A 23,087-nucleotide genomic window follows, 5' to 3' on the forward strand; every position below is an offset into this window, starting at 1 on the left:
AATTTTGTAATTGGGTAGTGTGATGCCTCAAACTTTGTCCTTTTTGTTCAGGATTGATTTGGCTATTTGGAGTCTTCTGTGGCTCCACATAAATTTTAGGATTTATTTTATATTTCTGCAAAGAATGTCATTGGTATTTTGAAAACAATTGCATTGAATCTATAAATTGCTTTGAGTAATATTTACATTTTAAGAATATTAATTCTTCTGATCTATGAGCATGGAATTTTTTTGTGACTCCTTTGATTTCATCTTTTTGCAGCTATTGTAAATGGGATTGCTTTCTTCATTTCTTTTGCAGATTTCTAGCTGCTGGCATATAAAAATGCTACTGATTTCCATATGTTGCTTGTGTTTCTTGCAACTTCACTGAATTCATTTATCAATTTGGTGGAGTCTTTAGTATTTTCTATCTCTAAAGATCACATTGTCTGTGCACCAGGCTAATGTGACTTCTTCCTTTCCAATTTGGATGCCTTTTATGTCTTTGTCTTGCCTAATTTCTTCAGCCAGGTCTTCCAGTGTTATGGTGAATAATAGCAGTGAAAGTGTGCATCCTCGTCTTATTCTAGTGTTTAAAAGAAAGGCATTTGATTTACCCCCATTCAGTATGATAGCTGTGTTTTATAAATGATCTTCATTATTCTGAGGCATTTTCCTTCTATACCCATTTTGATGAGCATTTTTATCATAAAGAGATGTTTTTATCAAATGCTTTTTCAGCATCTATTAAAAGAATTATATAATTTTTGTTCTTGATTCTGTAAATGTAGCATTTTGCATTCATTGATGTGTATATGTTGAACCATCCTTGCATCCCCAGGATGGATCTCAGTTGATCATGATGAATGATATTGTTAATGTTTTGTTGCATTCTGTTTGTTAGTATTTTGTTGAGGATTTTTGCATTAGTGATATTGCCCTGTAGTTTTGTTATTTTTTTCATTGTTGTTGTTTCCTTGTCTGATTTTGGTATCAGGGTTATGTTGGCCTTATGGAAAGAGGTTGGAAATATTCCCTCCTCCTACATTTTTTTGAATATTTTGAGTAGGATTTGCATCAGCTTTTCATTAAAAGTTTGGGAGAATTCATCAGTCAATCCATCAGGTCCTGGGTTTTCTTTGATTGGAGAGTTTGAATTACAGGTTCAATCTAATTACTTTCACTGATTTGTTAAGGTTTTCTATTTCTTCATGGTTCAGTGTCATAGATTGTCAGGGTCCAGGAGTTTATCCATTTCTTCTAGGTTTTCCAATTTTTTGACATATAGTTGTTAATAATAGTCTCTGATGAGTGTTTGTATTTCTTAGGTCTCAGTTGTTATATCTTTTAAATATATAGCTGAAAGTGAAGGAGTGAAAACAGATATTTTATGCAACTGAAAACCAAAAAGGAGCAGAAGTAGCTATAGTCATATCAGATAAAATAGACTCCAAATCAAAGACTAAAATAAGATAAGGAAGACTACTATATCATGATAAAAGAGTAAATTCATCAAGAGGATATAGCAATTATACATTTCTATGGAACCAATACTGGAATTCCTAAATATATAAAACAAACATTAATAGATTAAAGGGAGAGAAAGATTGCAATACAATAGCAGTAGGAAATTTTAATACCTAATTCTCAGTAATGAACAGAAATGAGAGAAAATCAACAACAACAAAGTGAAGTTAAGCTACATGCCAGATCTAATAAACCTGAATGATATTTATAGAACAGAATTGCTACAGAATACACAATCTTTTCATCAGCACATAGAGCATTTTCCAGAACAGACTATATCTTAGGTTAGAAAGAAGTCTATACAAATTAAACGACAAAAAAAAAAAAAAAAAGCAGAAATCATATCGACTATCTTCTCTGACCACACTAGAATCAAACTAGAAATCAATACCAAGAGAAACCTTGTAAAACATACAAACACATAGAAATTAAACAAAATGTTATGAAGGACCAATGGGTCAATAAAAAAATTAAAAAAAAATTAAATTTCTTGAAACAAGTGAAAATGGAAATACAACATACCAAAATCTATGGGATACAGTAAAAGCAGTACTAAGTGCGATTTTTATTTCAATAAACACTTATACCAAAAAAGTAGAAGGACTTCAAATAACAACCTAACACTGCACCTTAAGGAACTAGAAAAGCAAGAACAAACCAACCTCAAAATTAGTAGAAGGAAAGAAATGATAAGGATAAGAGCAGAAATAAATGAAATTGAGACAAAAAAAGAGAGAAGATTAATAAAATAAAAATTTGGTTTTCTGGAGATAAAATCAACAAACCCTTAGCTAGACTAAAAAAAGAGAGAGAGAGAGAAGACTTTTGTCCATTTTTAATTGAGCTTTTTTTCATTATTGAGTTATGTTTTGTGTATATGCTGAATAAAGTTCCATTATCAGATATAAGATTTATAAACATTTTCTCTCCTTGTGGGTTTTTCTTTCACTTTTTTGATGACCTACCTTGAAGCACAAAGGCTTTTAATTTTGAAGAAATTCAATTTATCAATATTTTATTTTGTCACTAGTGCTTTTAGTGTCAGATCTAAGAAACAACTGACTAATACATTGTCATGATTTCTTCAAAGACTATTATGGTTTCAGACCTTATATTTAGGGATATGATGCATTTAAAATTATTTTCTGGAATAGTAAATAAGGGTACAAATTCATTCTTTTGCATGTAGATATCTAGTTGCCCCATGTACCATTTGTGAATATAAAACTATTCTTTCCCCCATTGAATTACCTTGGCACTGCTTCTAAAATTAATTGACCAAAAATATAAGGGTTTATTTTTAGACTCTCCATTTTATTTCATCAATCTGTATCAACAAGATATATTCAATAATTTTGGACTCCCCAAAATTATTAAATATATTCGATCCAATAACATTTTTGAATTCTTCATTTTATTCCACTTTCTATACATATGCTAATGTCACATTCATATGCATAATTCTGCTTTGCAGTCAAATTTTAATTTATGAATTATGAGTCCTCCATTTTTTTCCTTCTTTTTTACCATAATTTTGGCTATTCTGTATTGCTAGCATTTCCATATAAATTTTAAAATCAACTTGTCAGTAACTATAAAAAAGAAAGCTGGAAATTTAATAGGAATTGTTCTGAATATGTAGATCAATTTCCAAGTATAGTTTTGTTAACGATATTACATCTTCTCTTAAATGAACAGGGATTTCTTACCATTTGCTTGGGTCTTTACTTCTTTTCACAAATATTTTGTAGTTTTCAGACTAACTACAAATCTTGCACTTACTTCTTTTGCTAAATTTATCCCTAATTACTAAATTTCTTCTCTAATTTTTAAATTTATTATTTTTCCTAAATTTATTCCTATAAACTAAAGGAGTTTATAGTTTATATTTGCTTTTAATCTTGATAATATTCAGATACTGGCTTTTAATGTTAAATTTATATCTGGAGCTTTGAACATACATATACATAAACACATACACTCACTGTTATTACCTAATGTTTATTTACAGTTCTCAGGAAGATACATGAGTAATTTATTTGAAGAATGAATTGAATCAAGAATAAATTCAATTAAACCCAATTTGGGACTGTTGAAGATAACAGGTTAAGCGTAGCAGCTGCTGATACTTAGCTTTGAGCAATTTAAAGATTGAAATTAGTAATTAGTAATTTTTAAATTATTTAATTTATGGAATTATTTATTTATTGGAATATAAATATAGCTATAACTGTTTTGTAATAATGTTTTGTGTGAAAAGGGAGGATAAGTGATTAGAGCAAAATATTCAGAAGAGAAATGAGGAAAACGAGACTAAGTTTTGCATCCTTTAATGTGGTAAGTAGAAAAAAAAATGCCTTCACAGGAAATATTAATTTTCTAATCCATGGAACAAGTGAATATTGTCTTCTGCAGAGAAAGAGTTAATATTACTCTATGTATGGCAAGACGTGATTAGGCAAATGACCTTGAGAGGAGGAGATTGTCTAGGTGGGCGTTGAATCTGAAATCCAATGACAAGTGTCCTTATCAGAAATAGAAGAGGCTGGGCATGATGGCTCATGCCTGTAATCCCAGAACTTTGGGAGGCCACGGTGGGTAGATCACCTGAGGTCAGCAGGTCGAGACCAGCCTGGCCAACACGGTAAAACCCCGTCTCTAATAAAAATATAAAAATTAGCTGGGTGTGGTGGTGGGTGCCTGTAAACCTAGTACTTGTCAAGCTGAAGCAGAAGAATCGCTTGAACTCAGGAAGCAGAGGTTGCAGTGAGCCGAGATGGTACCACGGTACTCCAGCCTGGGTGATAAGAGTGAAATTCCATCAAAAAAAAAAAGAGAGAGAGAGAGAGAAAGAGAAAGAAAGAAGAAAGAAAAAGAGAGAGACAGAGAAAGGAAAGAAAGAAGAAAGAAGAAAGAAAAAGAAGAAAGAAAGAAAGAAGAAAGAAAGAAAGAAAGAAAGAAAGGAAGAAAGGAAGAAAGGAAAGAAAGAAAGGAAGAAAGGAAGAAGGAAGAAAGGAAGAAAGGAAAGAAAGAAAAAGAAGAAAGAAAGAAAGAAAGAAAGAAAGAAAGAAAGAAAGAAGAACGAACGAGAGAGAAAGAGAGAGAGGGGGAAAAAGAGAGAGAGGGAGGGAGGGAGGGAAGAGAGGACAGGGAAGGGGAGGGGGGGAGGGAAGGGAAGGGAAGGGAAGGGAAGGGAAGGGAAGGGAAGGAAAGGGAAGGAAAGGGAAGGGAAAGGAGAAGAGGACACAAAAATGAGAAGACAATATGAGGACAAGGGCAGAGATTTAAGTAATATGCCATTAGCTAGCTAACAGCAATAGGAAAAAGCAGGAAAAGCATCTCCTCTGTAGCTTCTAGAGTAAGTATGGTCCTGTCACCATCTTCTTCTTAGAATTTTATCCTTTGGAGCTGCAAGAGAATATGTTTCATTGTTTTAAACAACCAAGTTTGTGATAATTTGTCACAGCAGTGTTGAGAAATGAATACGTTTCCTCTCAGAAATAATTGATCTGGCCTTTAATATTTTTGGTTTTAGATTTACCTTAGCTGTTTAAAATATTTTTACATGGTGTGTAGTTAAAGTATTAAATTAATCATTTAAACCTTACCAAGGAGATTTTAGCATTTTAATTATAAATATGAGTTCTCAAGAGTAAATTTATATGTTTTGTTAAAATACAGCTTAATTCAAAGTTTGAAAGAGCACAATACATATGTGAAGTTAGCACTGAAAAATTAAGAAAGTAGGAGAGGCTTTGGTACATATATTAAATACAGAATATTATACATTTAAGGGCAATTTACACTTTACTTTTCCCTGGTAGTTCTTAGTCCAAAACGTAATTATGAGACATTGTACTACTGTGATACGTCGCAAAAGAATCAACAGATTTAATGTTTCAATGTGCATGTAAATTGAAAGGGGCAATTTAAATTTGCTCAGACATTTACAAATAACTGTAATATCCACTGGAGCATTCTATTGCCAGAGTAAATGCATTTTACCTCGTATTACCTTTCCATGTAGAATGAGATAATTGCCAAAATCACTCTGCAAGTATAATACTAGGTTTCATATCTCAGAGTTGCATAGTAATTGTAGATGCATAATAAAGAAAAGCCATATAAAAATCTCAGATAACATACACAACATGAACATGCCTCTCTAATAAAAGCTTATCATCAGGGCCTCATTGTAAGATTCTTTGTTATAGGCAAAAACTAAGTCTTAGATTACAGACATGGGATGCATGTGGAAAAGATACCACGTTAATTCACTTGAAGGCATTTGATTTGATGCCAGAGCAGTTGAATTCCTAAACCAATCTGAACTTGATAATCCTTTTTTTCTGTTATAAGCTAGCTTCAAGGTAATAGATAATGTATTCATTCCCGTTCATAATTCTACTTCATCCTGTGAGAAAAGCATATACCACACAATATTTATTGCATTGCTATGAAGAACTCTTACAGATTAACTTAACCACAGAAACTTCTTATTGGCTAGGCTAAGTGCTAGTTCATTTCTTATGTAGTCCATCCACAAGCCTATTTTGCCATGAGTGGAAATGACCCATTTACTATCTTTAAGTCAAGTGTTTTGTCTTCATCTTTCTCATAGGTCCATAACCCAGCACTGTGCCCACTTCAAGGCAGATGCTCACATTAAAGTGGGCTGAATATTGAATGGTTTGCTTGCTGCTAATTCAAAACACATTTTATTAATAATATTTTCTACAGTTTACAGTTAAGAACTTGGTGTTTGAAGACAAGTCACTTTGGTTCAAATCTAACCTTTACCACCTAATTTTCAGTCTCATATTTCCCTCTTAAGAAAGTTGTCATAATAATACCTCTTTTACAGGGATGTGATTAAAGTAAAATGAGATGAGGTATGTAGAGGTTTCAGCACAGATATGTTTCCCTTAAGTGTTAAAGCCTCAACATAAAATGTACCATTTACCATTTACATGTTTTAAAATGACAGAACCCTTCACTCTTAAAATATCTGTTTCAATAACATTGGGAGCATTGAATTTGTAAGTTAATTCTAAGATTCTTTGAAGCAGGATTTTTCCTGATATTAACAGGAGATGTCAAGGATAAAATTTTCACGCAGCTTCCCTGTGGCTAACTTACACTACTGAAGACATTGTTAACTGAAAGATACAATCTGTTTTCACAAAAGTTAAAATAAAAATTTAAAAAAATGAATTGATGAAATAGGATGAATATAACTGGCTTTTCTCTAGTAAAAAAAAAAAAAAAAAAGGTATTAAAAAAATGTTTACTTTGCCCTCTGCCATGTTACCTGATTTATGCCCATGGAACTGAAAGTCTTGCTCACCTTTGATGATCCTCCACTGACTTTGCCCGAACATTCTTCCCTTTTGCATTAGTCCTCATCACTACATTCACCCTCTCACGCTCATGCCAATATTTAAAACACTTCTATTCTTCGGACTTCTGCTCAAGTTTTTATTTATTTTTATTTTTATTTATTTATTTTTTTGACACAGAGTCTTGCACTGTTGCCCAGGCTGGAGTGCAGTGGCGCGATCTTGGCTCACTGCAAGCTCGGCCTCCTGGATTCACACCAGTCTCCTGCCTCAGTCTCCCGAGTAACTGGGACTACAGGCACCTGCCACCATGCCCGGCTAACTTTTTGTACTTTTTAAGTAGAGATGAGGTTTCACCATGTTAGCCAGGATGGTCTTGATCTCCTGACCTCATGATAAGCCCACCTAGGCCTCCCAAAGTGCTGGGATTACAGGTGTGAGCCACCACACTGGGCCTATTTTTTATTTTTTTTTAATGAAAAATATAATTCCTTCCAGATATCAAGTCATGGCTTCATGGCAGACCAGTAGAGTAAAATATTTAAGATATACATTGACAACCCATCCAAGCTGTGACATGACCCACCTTCATGTAAGCTAATTAACAAAATGGATATTTCTTCATTTTCTCACCACTTTTTTTTTATTTTTTTATTTTTTTATTTTTATTTTTTTTGTGAATTTGTTTTTATTGGGGAACAGGGCACAGGGTGGAAGATGTCACTTTGGGCTATGGTATGTCCCACCTCCCAGAGAATGTCCGTTTGCATTCTAATCTTCCTGGGATGCTTTATGGAACTTTTTCTTCTTCTTGGAGCTGCTCTTGCCAGCTGCCTCTTCAGGCCCACTGCTGACTGGCTCCTCTTTGGAGAATTTCCTCTTTTTCTTGGAGCCACTTCTGTGGCCTGCCTCTTCAGCGTCATTAACTGTTTCCTCCTTGGGTGAAGACTTCTTCCTCTTGGGAAGACTGGTGCTGCCAGCGCTCTCTTCAAGATCACTACTCATCAACTCCTCCTTGGAAAAAGATTTCTTTTTCTTGGGTTTGGAGAAAGAGATAGATGGGTCTTCCATTCCATTCTCCTGAGGAACCTCCTGAGGCTTTTGCTTTCTCTTCTTTTTGGGTTTTTCACTCGTCTCCTCACACTCCTCTGGAGTACTACTGCTGTTTTCTGAAGATGCGAGGGCAAGTGCAGCCAGCCGTTTCTTTTCCTTCTTTAAGCGTTTCTTCTCCTGTTTCTCCAGCTTCCTAGTAATCTCAGCAGCCGCTTCCTCTGCCTGAACCATTGCTTCCTTCATGACATCCAGATTCTTTCGTGGTATCTCTCCAGTCTCACAGAAGGACAGTCGCTCTTCAACTTGTTCTCAAAGCTTCTCCCCAAATACACTTGTGGGCACCTCAGAGAAGCAATCGATTCGTGAGGCAATACTGTATTTGTTTGCAGGTATCGGGAGATGTGGCCTTTGTTCTTGGCAGCTGCTCGGCCAATGAAGGTGGAGTGGAAAATGAGTCCATATTTTGGTGTGTTACCCCTTGTCTTCAGGGCTCTGGAGACTTGGTCCCTTTGCTGGGCCCTGGGAATCACTCAGACTCCAGGACTGGCCATCACCCCCATAGCAGAGGCCTGTATAGGTCAGGGAGTCTCACCACTTTTTGAGTCCCAACTTCAACAAATTTCTAGCAAATCGTATTTATAATAATTATTGGAAAATACATAATTTGTTGCTTTTAAATACAGTAGTAATATATGCATAAGGTAAAAATTCAAATACATAAGAATTTAAGTATGATACTGTATCACTTACCAAAAGGGATGTTCTGAGAAATGCATTGTTAGGTGGTTTTGTTGTGTGAACATCACAGAATGTATTTACACAAGCCTACATGGTGTAGCCTACTACACACTCAGGCCATATGGTGGAGTCTATTGTTCTTAAGCTGCAAACCTATGCAGCATGTTGCTATATTGACTATTGTATACAATTTTAAAGCTGTGATATTTGGGTATCCACACACATCTAAACATAAAAAGATACAGTAAAAATATAGTATAAACGGTTTTAAAAAAATGGTGCACCTGAATAGAACACTTACCATGAATGGACCTTGCAGGACTAAAAGTTGCTTTGGGTAAGTGAGTGAGTGAGTGGTGACTGAAGGTGAAGTCTTTGAACATTAGCATACAGTTCTGTAGACTTATCAACAATGTACCCTTGAGCGGGCGCGGTGACTCACACCTGTAATCCCAGCACTTTGGGAGGTTGAGGGGGGCGGATCACAAGGTCAGGAGATTGAGACCATCCTGGCTAACACAGTGAAATCCCATGTCTACTAAAACTACAAAACAATTAGCCAGGCCTGGTGACAGGCACCTGTAGTCTCAGCTACTTGGGAGGCTGAGGCAGGAGAATAGCTTGAACCTGGGACGTGGTTGCAGTGAGCAGAGATTGTGCCACTGCACTTCAGGCTGGGTGACAAAGCAAGATTCTATCTCAAAAGAAAAAATAAATAAATAAGAATGTACTCTTAGGTTATACTAAATTTATTTGAAATATTTTCTTTAATAATGAATGCAGCTTACTTGCTTAGTTTAACATTTTTACTTTATGAACTTTTTATTTTTTTCACTCTTTTGTAATAATACAGCTTAAAGCACACACATATTTGTATAGATGTAAAAAATATTTTGTTCTTCCCTATTCTGTAGGCTTTTTTCTATTTAATTTTTTGTTTAATTTTACTTTTAAAACTTTTTGCTAAGAGTAAGACACACACATACACATATTAGCCTATGTCTTCACAGGGTCAAGATCATCAATATTACATCTTCCACCTCCACATCTTGTCCCAGTGGAAGGTCTTCAAGGATAATAAAATAAATCTATCATCCCCTATGATAGCAATGCATTCTTCTGGAGTACATCCTGAAGAATCTGCTTGAGGCTATTTTATTGCTAACTTTTTATATTTATAACTAAAATGAGTACACTATAAAATAATGATTAAATGTATAGTAAATACACAAATAAATAATAGTAATTTATTATCAAGTATTGTGTACTGTACTTGATAATACTTTTTCCTGCTATAAGCTAGCTTCAAGTTAATAATGTATTCATTTCTACTTTATTATCAATTATTGTGTACAGTGCACAATATTATCAATAATTCATAATAAAGTAAGTTTGTTTAACTAGTATCACCACAAACACGTGAGTAATGCATTGTGCTATGACATTATGATGCCTACTGTGTCAATAGATAATAGGAATTTTTCAGCTCCACTCTAATCATATGAGACTACCATCATATATGTGGTCTATCATTGACCTAAATGTTGTTATGTGGCACCTGCTTGACTGTACAATGCTAAACATTTTTCCTATTTCACAGACCCATTCTCCAGTGCAAATTAACTTTAAATGTTATGGTGTGTATTTCTAGATAACTGTCAGTCTGTTGCTGTCTTCCTTTTTTTCTGTGTCTTTCATATGCATATCATCTTTCAGAAGAAATATTTTTCTATTTGTGAATCGCATTATATGCTTATTTATGCATAGTACTTTTCTTCCTATTTATTTATTTATTTGAGATGGAGTTTCGCCCTTTTGCGCAGGCTGGAGTGAACTGGCACCATCTCAGCTCACTGCAACTTCCGCCTCTTGGGTTCAAGCGATTCTCCTGCTTCAGCCTCCTGAGTAGCTGGGATTACAAGTGCCTGCCACCACTTCTGGCTAATTTTTGTGTTTTTAGCAGATACAGGGTTTCACCATGTTGACCAGGCTGACGTCGAATTCCTGACCTTAGGTGATCCACTTGCCTAGGCCTCCCAAAGTGCTAGGATTACAGGCATGAGTCACTGTGCCCAGCCTTTTCTTCTCTTTGTTAAAAAAATACTACAGTATAGACTTTTCTCATAGATTTATATCACAGTTTTAATAGTTTTGTAATATTTCATAGTATGGCAGCTACACTCATCATAATATATTTAACTCTTGGATTGCTTACTAATTCTTTCCTTTTAAATGATGTGCTGAAATGGAAATTTTTGATTACATGTTTTTGGCTATATATGCAAGCACTGCTGTAGGAGAGAGTACTAGTAATGAAATCATTGGCCAAATGATGTGTTTATTGTAAACTTTGATATAGTGTCTATTAGCCTTTATAAAGATGATGCAAATTTATATCTCCATAAAAGAGTATGTGAATATTGATTTCTAACACTCTTACCAATACCATACATGAACATTATTTTTATTGCTATAGTTTTCTTGGTCACTTAATTTAAAATAAAATCTATTTTCAAGAACATTATCTATTTTTATTTCTAGGATTTTTCTACTTCTTTATATGCTTATGTTATAATTTAAATTATTTCTTCTGAGAACTGACTTTACTTTTATTACACAAATTTTCTAATGTTATTTGCTTTTATTTTGGAAGATATTTACACAGGAGGACTTCAAAAGTTTGTGGAAAATGGAATTAAAAAGAAAAATTAAAACTGTAAAATTTATTTCTCATTATAAGCTTCGTCAAGTTCAAGACACTTTTGTAGGTGATAATACCAGTAATTTCATCCATCCAACTCAAAATAATTGAAGGTCCTGGGAATTTAACCACGTCAATGGTTCATTACGTTACTAACTAAAGAAAAATGGGTTTCCTTTAGTGATTGGTTTTAACATCAGGAAACAAAAAGAAGTCAGAAAAAGCCAAATCAAGACTTTAAGGTATAAGTATAATGATTTCCTATGACAATTCTCATAAAATTTACCTTGTTTGAAGAGAGGAGTGAGCAGGAACATTGTCGTGGTGGAGAAGGGCTTTTGGTGAAGCTTTCCTGGATGCTTTTCTCCTAAAGCTGTGACTGACTTTCTAAAAACATTCTCATAATAAACAGATGCTATCATTATTTGACCTTCCAGAAAATCAACAAGCAAAATGTACTGTGTATCTCTTAAAACTGCTGCCATGACCTTTGTTCTTGACTAGTCTGTTTTCGCTTTACCTGGACCAATTTTAACTCTTGGTAATTATTTCTTTGCTTGTGCTTTGCCTTCAGAATAGTCCAGGTAAAGCCATGTTTTATCACCTGTTCCAATTATTTGAAAGAATGCTTTACAATCGTTATCCCACTTGTTCAAAATTTCCACTGAAAACTTCACTGCTGTCTACAGCTGACTGGGCATAATGGTTTTGGCACCCAACAAGTATGAAGTTTGATCAACTGTAATTTTTTAGTCAAGTGGTGTAATCTGAACCAATTAAGATGTCTATATTGTTTACTATCATTTGAGCTGTTAATTAGTGGTCCTCTTCAATTAAGGCAAGAACAAGATGATTTTCTTTTTCTCACAAATTGGTGTGGATAGTCTGCTGCTATTGACTTCACTTTCAACATTGTTTTATCCTGTAAAACAAGTTATCCATTTTTAAACTGCTGATTTCTTTTAGGCATTATCTCCATACATTTTTGTAAAGCATCAATAATTTCACTTTCCTTCCACTCAAGCTTCACTATAAATTTGATGTTTGTTCTTTCTTCAGTTTTAGCAGAATTCATGTTACTCTGATGGGGTTTTTTTCAAACGTATCTTTCTTGTTACCTCAAATGGATATGAGGTTTAAAATTGGAGTCCTATAATTATATACCCACCTTACTTACTTTACTAATAGTAAAGTATTTCAGAATCAAGTCTTATTCTCCATGTTGCTTCTAGCGAAAAAAAAGTAACTTCAAATAATTTAGAAATCTCATCATTAAATTATGCTCTTCTCAAGATTTACCACCTTGATTTGCTTCATTTCAACATATCAGTCATGTTCTCATCTAGGATTACCAACCATACTGTTTTGCAAATCATGTTCAAACATGTTATAACAAGTTTACATGAATTTATTTTGCTGCACAAAAAAATTAGAATGCATGCATAGTTTTAACATATTATGCATTTTTCATAAACATTTCCAAGACTCCTCATGTATTATATGTACCTAGCAATGTTTTTCATTTCCCAAGAATAGAACAGAATATCCAGAGAAATATCACTTACTGCCCATCTATTATGAGTAAAGACCTGTGCTAGGGTCTTTATCGAATTATTTTTATTTCCTTAAACAACTTTAGGAGGGTAAAAAAATTTATTTTATTTTATTTATTTATACATAACAACTAAATCTCAAAGAAGCTAAAAGAAGCTAACTAATGTATTTAAAATTGGAGATAGAAAGTAGCTGATAACCATGCTATATTTAGATAAAGGGTAAGGATAGAGTGACCAGTCATCCTTGTTTTTGCCTAGGAGTTTCCTAATTTTAGCACTGAAAGAACTCTGTCCCGAAAATTTCCTCAGTCTCAAGAAAAATGGAATGGTTGGTAAACTTACATTAAGGCATGACTGCTAAGTTGAAATAAAGCAAATAAAGGTAGCAAATCTTGAAAAAAGCATAATTTGAAGATGAGATTTCTAAATTATTTAAAGTTATTTCTTTTTCTGGAAGCAACAAGAAGAAGAAGAAGACATGACTCTGAAATACTTCACTGGAAATGTGAAATGATTAGAGTAGGTAGCTAGACAGACATGAGCAGGATAGGAAAAGGTCCCCTACCCCAGGAATGTCCCCTGCCCCAGGTGGTAGGTGGTTGTTAAACTAAGATAATCATTGGTCACAGGTGGTGCCAGGGAAAGGCAGTCTCCCAATAGAAAGAATACATGTTAAGCTGGTGATCAGCAGGTTCCCAGTAAGATCTCAGAAATTTGAAGAGCAGGTTCAAGCATGTGCATTAAGAGGCAAAATGGCAGAGTTTAACTGATATTTGACCTTCCTCTAGGAACAATTGATTGGTAAGGGAAAAATGCCTCAAATGAGCATTAACACAATTTTAGTAAACACACTGCACGTACAGTTCCTCCCAAGTGCTGGCAGACCACTGTGCATGTGGACAGTCTGTCCCAAGGAAAAATCAAGGGAGGAGAAACACAAACCCTGGGATCATACCAATGTATAAAACTGCAAGTCAAGGGTCATATGGAGCAGCTGGATCTCTCAAGTAGCCCTCTTGGCCCTCTTCCAAGTGTACTTTACTTCCTTTTGTTACTGCTGTAAAACTTTTTGATAAACTTTCATTCCTGCTCCAAAATCTGCCTTGGTCTCTCACTCTGCCTTATATCCTTCAGCTGAATTGTTTTTTCTAAGGAGGCAAGAATCAAGTTGCTACAGACCCATATGGATGTGCTACTGCTGACAAAATCAGTTGAGTCAGATTTATAATTGTAGGCCACCAAAGCACTTCCATAGCAGAAAATTTATTCTATCCAGAAATAACAATGATCTGACAATGAAACAATCATTGTAAAAAATCTTGTGTGTAATAAAGTCAAGTAAACCTGTAAGCTAGGCTCCGTGTAATCAATTGTTAAAAAGCAAAATAATTCTGACATAAAGAATTTTAATAATGGCTTTTAAAAAGTGATTATCTTGGAATGGTTGTCATGGATTGAGTTTTCCCCCAACATTTTTTTTTTTTTCCTTTTGAAGATTTTTGTCTATAAAATATATTTGAACTCTGCTAATATTTTCATGCATTCTTGAATTTTCTGTAATGGGAGACAGGAGGATAGAAAACATTAAATGGCTAATAAGCAAGTGTTTTCTAATAGTTTGAAAAATATCACTAAAATTATCTTATAAATATAACTCATAACCCAAATACAAGCATATGGCTCAATTTTATTTTTTCAGTAACCTGAGAAATATGACATTGCCTCTCATTACCAGGTCTCTTTGGGCTTCAGGAAAAAAAGAAATAGACATTTTATTGTTATAAAAGGTCATTTTCATCCCACCAATTTTAACATCAAGAATTGCTTTAAAAAGATGAATAATAAAGTTAACAGAATGAATACTATAAATACTATTGTGTATAGAAGTTGTCTTAAAGTGAAAATTACTATAATCAACAAACTGTTATATTCTTTGATTCTTTTTTTTTTTAATTACTTTGATAAATCCATTTTGCTTATGTAGGGGCCAAGGGAAAAAATTCCTTTATCCTCATAAAGTTCATGAAAAATTAACTGTCAAAGATAGGTTAAAAATGAAGAATGGCATACAAATTTATTAATATGTACATGAGAGAGATTCATAGAGTAATTAGTCAATATTCCAATGAGGCCCAAATTATATATTCTTATTTCAGAAGGGAGCAAAGGAATGCGGAACATAGATAATTCTGTGGAGAGGAAATAAATGATTACCAGAGAGAATGAAAGGATCTGGAAACAAAGATTAACTTGTAAATTGTTCTCTTTAGAAATTGAATGAGTTTGAGATGGACATTATCTTGTGAAAAGATCTGTCTAGGTGTCATTCTATTCCTGCCTTCTTTTGTGCAATAGATAATGAAATAAAAGGGAAAGGAAGAAAAAATAAATGTCTATGTTGGTGAGTTTCTCTGATCTTTATGTAGATAGGGGAAAAGATTCTGCAAAGTCTGTTGATCTCCAAGTGCTTTTAATTTCAAATACTCATTATACCATGGAGTCATATCTGAGGCTAGAGTTCCCTGCACTGCTTTATTCGCCGTGTCTGAAATTTTCCTAGAAGTTTCACACATAAAAGGCTTAATTCATTACTGTGGAAAGATTTGGATAAGAGGTTCTTAGATTAAAAAAAAAAAAAAGAAAGAAAGAAAAACATGGCAGAAGAAGGGAAAAAAATGGGATAGAAAACAAGAACAAATTTAAGTATATTATCTCATATCTGCTTGAATCAGTCTCCTAGTGCTGAGAATACATCAGTTTGGCTGAACAGCTGTGTCCCATCCAGGAGGTGACATTGCAGATGGGCTAGCCCTTTATATATCATGCAGACAAACAGATGTTTTATAAGAGGCAATTCTGTGGAAACAAAAGGAAACCAAAAGTTAATGTTTAGACTAGTCTATAAACTTTGTAGAGTTTCTGAAATCTCTTCAGATTGCAGTAGTAATTTGAAAGATTTTTCTTGAACTGTAGTTTGAATCAGACGTTCAAATAAACTTCTTGAGTAGTCCATACATCAACAGGCATGAAGGCTGTTTATATATAAGCCACTGTAGAGATTTTTGCTAAGATTATATTAAGTTGTCAGTTTTAGTTTGCAGGGCTTCAGAAAAAGCAAAGTTTTAATTTCTACTGATTTCAAGTGAGAAATCTGGGAGTAAATTTTTAGCACATTAGTTTGGACATTTGTATCCAGGAAAGAATTCAGCCCAAATTATAGGCAAAGAATGCAACTCAAAAACAATGATTAGGACTAGAATCTAATAATAGGTGTAATTTAGTTGTTGTTTTTTTTCCAAAACATATGCTTTCTTCTTCCAGTCCCATTTTTCCACCACATATTAATACCAATTTATTTTTGAAATAAGCTTTAGTTTTAATATACTTGGTCTGATTATTTTTTAATAAAGTGCATCCAAAATAGTAATTGAACATATAGGCTGTTTTCAACTGGCTTTTCTAGAACTGTTTCGTAAGAAATACAAGATTAGACTTTTAAAAGCCCCTCGAGGCTAAAAATCCAAGACAAATTTTTGTCACTAGATTGTGCCTGTGATACCTATTCAAACTGAGTGAATTGCATTTATCTACAGGTCACAAAAAAAGCATAAGTTTCTAAAATACTTGCAGATCCTGAGAGTGTTAACAAGTGACATTCTTTACATACTACGTCGGGAATCTTGTAAGGAAACCAAGTAGACAAGGTGCCAGGCCAGTGTTTTAAAGAAGGATTTTATCAGCTCTATAAGTCAAATTCAATTTCTCAAAGCAATTTGTTCATATCTGAAAATATACCATTCAGTCAAAGCCTCAGTAAAATAACAGCATTTTCAATTGTGTTCTATTACAAAATAATACATATTCTTATTGAAATTATACAGATAACTATATTGCCATAAAATAAAGATACTCCCTGATAGTTTCTACATTCTGGGGAATTCAGGTAAGAGAGAAAGGTAAATGTTTCAGTTTTGTTCACAAGAGCGTACTTTGTCCAAATTGCTGTAACTATTAATAGCTCAAATATAATAAGTTTCTTGACTTTGGAAAACAAAAGATAAAGAGAACAATCAATGTTTCAAGCAAAAAGAGTCAGAAAAATCATTTTAGATCTCTCTCAGTTCAATTTCGTGTAATTAATTATAGTTTTACTTGATGTAGTTAGCAATTTTCATAAACACATCAGCTTTTTAATTAGAGTTTTGAAAGTTTCTGCCTAGTCCAGTAGTATGGTCTCTAAAGTTATTAAAAACCTGTACTCAGAAATAATTGTCAGGGTCGTTTCCATGAATTTCCTTGAAGAAGATGCAAATTTTGGATCATGGATAATTATAAACCACTTTGTGAGAAGAATCAAAGTAAAGCAATAGTTGTATGTCGACAAGACTCAGAATAACCTTGGCAAAAGACACAATTTAGTTATTTGTTTGGCATACAACAATTTCACATAATAATTATAATTATGACTGATAACATATACCAATATATATATGAATTTTGGGTATCTCATACAATTTCGGAAGACATAGTAATAACACATTTATACAAATATAACTATAAAAAGTCAAACATCATTTCTTACTTTCTTATTTAACATAACTTTCCATATGATTTTTATACACCAGAGTCCAAAAGTTAAATTTGAGGTCAAAAACTTAATTTAGAATTTTAAAACTGATTTGCAAAGTTTGTCAAATATCAAGTACTTAAAACACTTGATCTAAATAGAATTACAGGTCACTGTAAAATATTTATTTAGCCAAAGAGAGAATTCAAAGAGCTCCAAAAGCAAAAACCTTTACTCTTCAATAGAGAAGAGACTCAATTTTCAAAACAATCAAAACACTTACGGAAGACAGCATGGGACAAAATATCTCCCATTAATTGTCTGCAGTTTACTTAGAAGGTAACAAAATCTTTTGTTATTTCTTATTAACACTACATAAAAATAGTATTCAAAAAATAAACTAAATTCTACCTTTACATCAGTGTATTATTGATGCTAAAGTACATCTTAAGAAAACCTTATAAACAGGTCTATCCAATCTCGATCAGCTTTGACCATACAAGATAAATTTTTTTCTTTAAACTGGTACACTGTTCACACCTATATTTCAAGTTTGGAAATGCATATTTGCAAGCAGCAAAATAAAAGTATTCATGAAGAATACATAATCTCTGAAAATTCTGAAAACATCCCTGCTACCAGTACACCTCTAAATACAAAACTGACTACCGTATTTATTACTTCTGTGTGGCTAGAGAAGTTCATTTTTAAACAGATAAAATTCAGTTTTTAGGTGTGAATGGTATGAATGACAATCTTTTTTTTTGTTTGTTTGTTTGTTTAATTTCTTAGTCATTTGGAATCCTTAAGCATGCAAAAGCTTTGAACAGAAGGGTTCATGAAGGAACCAGGGTTGTCTTATGGTATCTGACAAGTCAAGTGCTTCTGCTCCTGATGTGGATGACCCAGAGGCATTCCCAGCTCTGGCTTAACTGGATGCCATAAGATAAGATTTTTATAAACCTTTTATAACCTCTTACAATATTTTCATTCTCTTTCTTTTCCCAACGTTTTATATCCATTGAATTTTATTTGTTATTTTATTTATATTAAAGCAAACTTTAAGTAACTTCCTAACTAGAAAAAAGTAATTTTTCTTTAATAAAAAATCTTTTTTATCAAAAACACTTTTTTAAGAATTTACATACAGATGTGTTTTCCTTCTATTGAGTAGTTTTTATTACACATATTAATTACAATGCTAACTCTTAGAAAGTCTTAATATCAGTAAAAAAAAATCCTTGGAAGCTACCAATTTTTAGTTGGTAGCCACATACCAACAGGGTATAACTACATATTTTATAACTTTTAGAAATACGGGTTTTCCAAAAGAACATTTGAAAAATGGGAAACAGGTCATATTTACTAATAGATCTAAATAACTTTCCTGTTTCTCTGAAATAAGCCAAAATATATGAGCTTAAACTTATATTTATTATAGTAATTAACGTCTTGGAAATAATTTAGATATTCAATAAATGTAGATAATAGCACCTTGCTTAGCAAAAATCTAAAAGTACAGTTGCCAACAAATTTGAGAAATCTTTATAAGTAAACATATTATAACATATAGCTATTATTAAAAGTTAATTGATAAACATTTATTCCATTTATATCTATTTATTTATTCTTAACAATTTTGTTTTAAAAATTTCATGAGACATTAGCGAAATCCAGCCATCATCTCAAGTTAAATTTTTTGTTTACTACTTTTATATTACGGTATGTTAAGCAAGTATTATAAAAGCAAGGACCTTAAACACATGCATATATTGCTGATAACTCAAAAGACATAGCTATTTTTATTAAACCAACAACATTAAACTTATTATACCATGAGATTACTAAAGCAATGTTAACTTGAAAACCATTTGGGATTATTTACTTAATGTATGAGAACTCATTTATTTATAAGTCAATTTGGTACCATAGGGAGAATTCACAGAGACATGTATGCACATATACATAAAAATGCAGACAAACAGAAAGACTATAGCTTGATTTTAAAATTTTAGCCATGAGACCTCTAAAACTCACAAGTTTTGAAGGACAATTGGATTTCAACTGTGCCTTTGTAAATGGGAAAGGTTAAGGTTTATCTGTCCCACATGGCTGAATCACTCACTGAGTTTTAGAGAAAATAGGGTAGCAAATTTACATTTCGAAGCCCAGAGAGAGAGAGAGAGAATTTAAGCTTTTCAAGAAGGAGTTTGTGTGTATAGTTAGGGGAAGATTAAAAATGGATGTCAAGGTAGCAAAACATTATAAAAATTTGCCAGAGGATTCTAAAAGAAGACCAATTTTATTTACACGAGTGGCTTTTTATTTTAGTCTTTATTTTCCAACTGAACTACTGAGCTCAGGATTGAATCCGTTAAGAAGCTGGACCAGTAAAGCATTTGCAGTTTTTAGGACTTAATATTTAAATATGTGAAAAGCAGACACAGCTGAAAGGTATAACATCTAGAATCTAAAGAAATGTGAAAAAGTAGTTTAGGCTAAGATGGGAAGGGAGGGGTCAGACATGACTCATTATACCCTCTTCCCTTTGGAGTTTAGACACTTCTAACCAGAATGAACATGAAAACAAAGATCTAAAGACAGACAAAACAGAGTCTTTGTGACAATAAGACACCAAATTCCAACCTGACTCTGGTATAGCATCACATGACAGACAGCAGGCCCTGAAGTAAATCAAAGGAATTTATCCCCAAATATATTTATTTGACATGTTTTGAAATAGACCTGCAAAGCTCTCTCTTGTGGGGAAAATTTGCATTATATTCTTCCCTTAAAATGAAGGATTTTCTTCTTGGTCACTTTGCAAGCTGGGGACCTCTGGCTGGCAAAATCCCACCTGGGATCCCCTTGGCCATGCTGGCACATCCCAACTCACCTGTGTTGTAGTTTGAATCCACGTTTGGTAGTTCCTGAACTTTTGTACCACACCCAAGAAGAATGAGAATAAGCTGGAAACTGGAATATGAGAAGGGCAGAGAAGTATTTTTTTGAGTGACAGAACAGATCTCAGCAGAGAAGGGACAGGGGCATGGTCCTCCACCCTCACAGTTGGTTGGTTTTCTCCTCCCAGCATGGCTAGGTGCAGGGCTTTTAATAGGCTCAGAATAGGGGAGGGGCAGGCCATAGGGAGTAATGGAAAAGGCAACATTTCATTAGTTAAAATGCATTATTCAGAAATAATCAATTGGGAAAAGGCAGGCAAACAGAAACAGAAGTTCTCACTCTGGTCATAGATTTGATCCTGGACCAGTAGTCCTATCTTTCAGCATTTCGCCTATTTTGGCTTGAAGGTGAGGCTTCACCGGGGACATGCCCCTATCTGCATAGGACTTGGCTGCCTCCTGCCACTCTCATTTCCCGCCTCTGAATAGGTACATATAATTGCCATTAGAACAAGGATGAAGACAAATCTTAACTGCTTCTTGCCAACAAGGGGCACTCTTTTGGGAAAATGTCAGTCAGATCTTCCTCAGAGGCCTGTGTAAAGGTCCCCAGTAAAGGCCGGGCGCGGTGGCTCAAGCCTGTAATCCCAGCACTTTGGGAGGCCGAGACGGGCGGATCACGAGGTCAGGAGATGGAGACCATCCTGGCTACTATGGTGAAACCCTGTCTCTACTTAAAAATACAAAAAAAAAAAAAAAAAAAAAAAAACTAGCTGGGCGACGTGGCGGGCGCCTGTAGTCCCAGCTACTCGGGAGGCTGAGGCAGGAGAATGGCGTAAACCCGGGAGGCGGAGCCTGCAGTGAGCTGAGATCCGGCTACTGCACTCCAGCCTGGGTGGCAGAGCAAGACTCCGTCTCAAAAAAAAAAAAAAAAAGGTCCCCAGTAAAAAAGATCCATTGTCCGAAGCTCTGGTTGCATGACTGTTTGGATTTTGATGGCCCATACCTTTTGTTTTTTCTGAGCTGCAGCCAGAGATTACTGTTTGGTTCACAGAAACAAGCATGGTTAGTTTAAAATGTAGACAAAAACTGAAAAACAACTAATGAGATTAAAAACAAGTGTATAAGTTCTGAAATACAATTTTTCCCTCTCTAGTGTTCATTTTTGTAAATATGAATTATGATAGGACTGAGTTGTTTGCATAATAAACTTTAGTTTTACACTTGGCCTGATTATTTCCATAAAGGGCAGCATAAATAATTATTTTTCACATAGGCTTTTTAAATTGGCTTTGAAGGAACTCTGTTCTATAAGGAATCTCAGATAAGACTTTTTAAAAGCAAATGCAGTCATGGGTTTTTACCCTCAAATATCTGTGAGTTGGGTAAATTCCACACTTCTGGAGGTCCCAAGATAACATGAGACTCCTAGGGATGTTAGAAATGGACATACTTTACTCACCACAGGTTAGGAACCCTATAAGGAAAATGTGTAGACAAGGTATGAGGTGAATACTCCCAAGGGGCTTTTATTGGTTGTGCAAGTCAACCTTGATTCCTTAAAGGGAAAGGACTTTCCCTTCCAGTGAAAGCCTTGGTAAAAACAACCAGTTTCTCCAATTGTGTCCTTTTGCTAAAGAAAATGGATTCTTACTGCACTTATGCAAATGACTGTATCACCATAAGTTAAGATTACTCAACAGTAGTTTCCAAATTCTGGAGAAACCGTGCAGAGAGAAACAAATAGGCTACAAATTTTATTCAGAAAGGGATACCTGGCTGAATTGTTAAAAGCTGTAGATAACTAAAAAGAAAAGTTTCCTTGACTCTGAAAAATAAAACAAGGATCAGCAATATCTTAACCAAAAGTTAAAAAGATTACTTCAGTTTTCTGTTAGTTCAATGTCACAATCTTCAAGGCTATCAGAAACCTGCATTTAAGAGCACCTGGCAAAGTTCTATAACTGATTGTAAATCATCTTTTGAAGAGGATCAAAACAAGACAACAATTGTCTGTGAATGTCAAAATGCCCAGGGTAGTTATAGTTAAAAACAAAGTGGACAAATACATTTGGTTATTTCTGGAGGTTTACAATAATGTAACATAATAACCTTAATTATAGTTGAGAGCATATTCTCAGACATTAGAATTTTTAAAATCCCGTAACAGTATTGGAACATGTATTAATATTATTCACCAAAATATAACCTAAGGAAGATTAAACATTTTTTTTTTTTTTTTTTTTAATATTGGCAATCCCAAGCCAAATAATCCTGCTTACCTCTTGTTTGGATGCTCCAAGGGCCCTCTATAGCATTCCAAAGTTAGGAGTCAGAAAAACCAACCTTGAAACTAAAGTTTGATTTTAGGAAGCTTGTTAAATATGTAAGAGGTTTAAAACACTTGATATTATAAATTGGAATTTCAAATTACCATAAAGTCATTTGTTTAGCCAAAATGGTGACTCAAAAATGTTTTAAAAGGCAAAAACCTTTTACTCATTAATAGGAGGACTTGGCTGTTCAAACAATCTGTCTCCTGTTTCTTCCTTCTCTTTTTCTGCAGTTTATTCAAAAGGCAAACAAAAACTTTCATTATTTTTTACTATTACATCAAAATCTTGCTCAATGGAGAGAAAGCAAAATTTCACCCTTGCATTTGTCTATTATTAAAGTCAACACCATTTTTTTAAATAGAACCTAATAGATAATTCTATCTAC

General features: G+C 33.9%; 1 protein-coding gene and 1 non-coding gene across 2 annotated transcripts; both read right to left on the reverse strand.

The window, feature by feature from the left end:
• Positions 1-7,516: 7,516 nt before the first annotated feature.
• LOC117085565 (nucleolar protein 56-like) lies at positions 7,517-8,481 on the reverse strand. The gene has a single exon (XM_033214566.1). The coding sequence runs from the start codon at positions 8,142-8,144 to the stop codon at positions 7,620-7,622; it is 525 nt and encodes a 174-aa protein (XP_033070457.1). The 5' UTR covers positions 8,145-8,481; the 3' UTR covers positions 7,517-7,619.
• LOC117086532 lies at positions 8,426-8,505 on the reverse strand. The gene has a single exon (XR_004438428.1). It is a non-coding gene; the product is annotated as a small nucleolar RNA SNORD86 (small nucleolar RNA).
• Positions 8,506-23,087: the final 14,582 nt, after the last annotated feature.

Source organism: Trachypithecus francoisi, unplaced genomic scaffold (genome assembly GCF_009764315.1).
Source record: "Trachypithecus francoisi isolate TF-2019V2 unplaced genomic scaffold, Tfra_2.0 Lachesis_group1, whole genome shotgun sequence".
NCBI lineage: Eukaryota > Metazoa > Chordata > Mammalia > Primates > Cercopithecidae > Trachypithecus > Trachypithecus francoisi.

Bases quoted from the DNA above. Each gene is read 5' to 3' on its own strand.
- LOC117085565 (XM_033214566.1), bottom strand. From the start codon at position 8,144: ATGAAGGAAGCAATGGTTCAGGCAGAGGAAGCGGCTGCTGAGATTACT.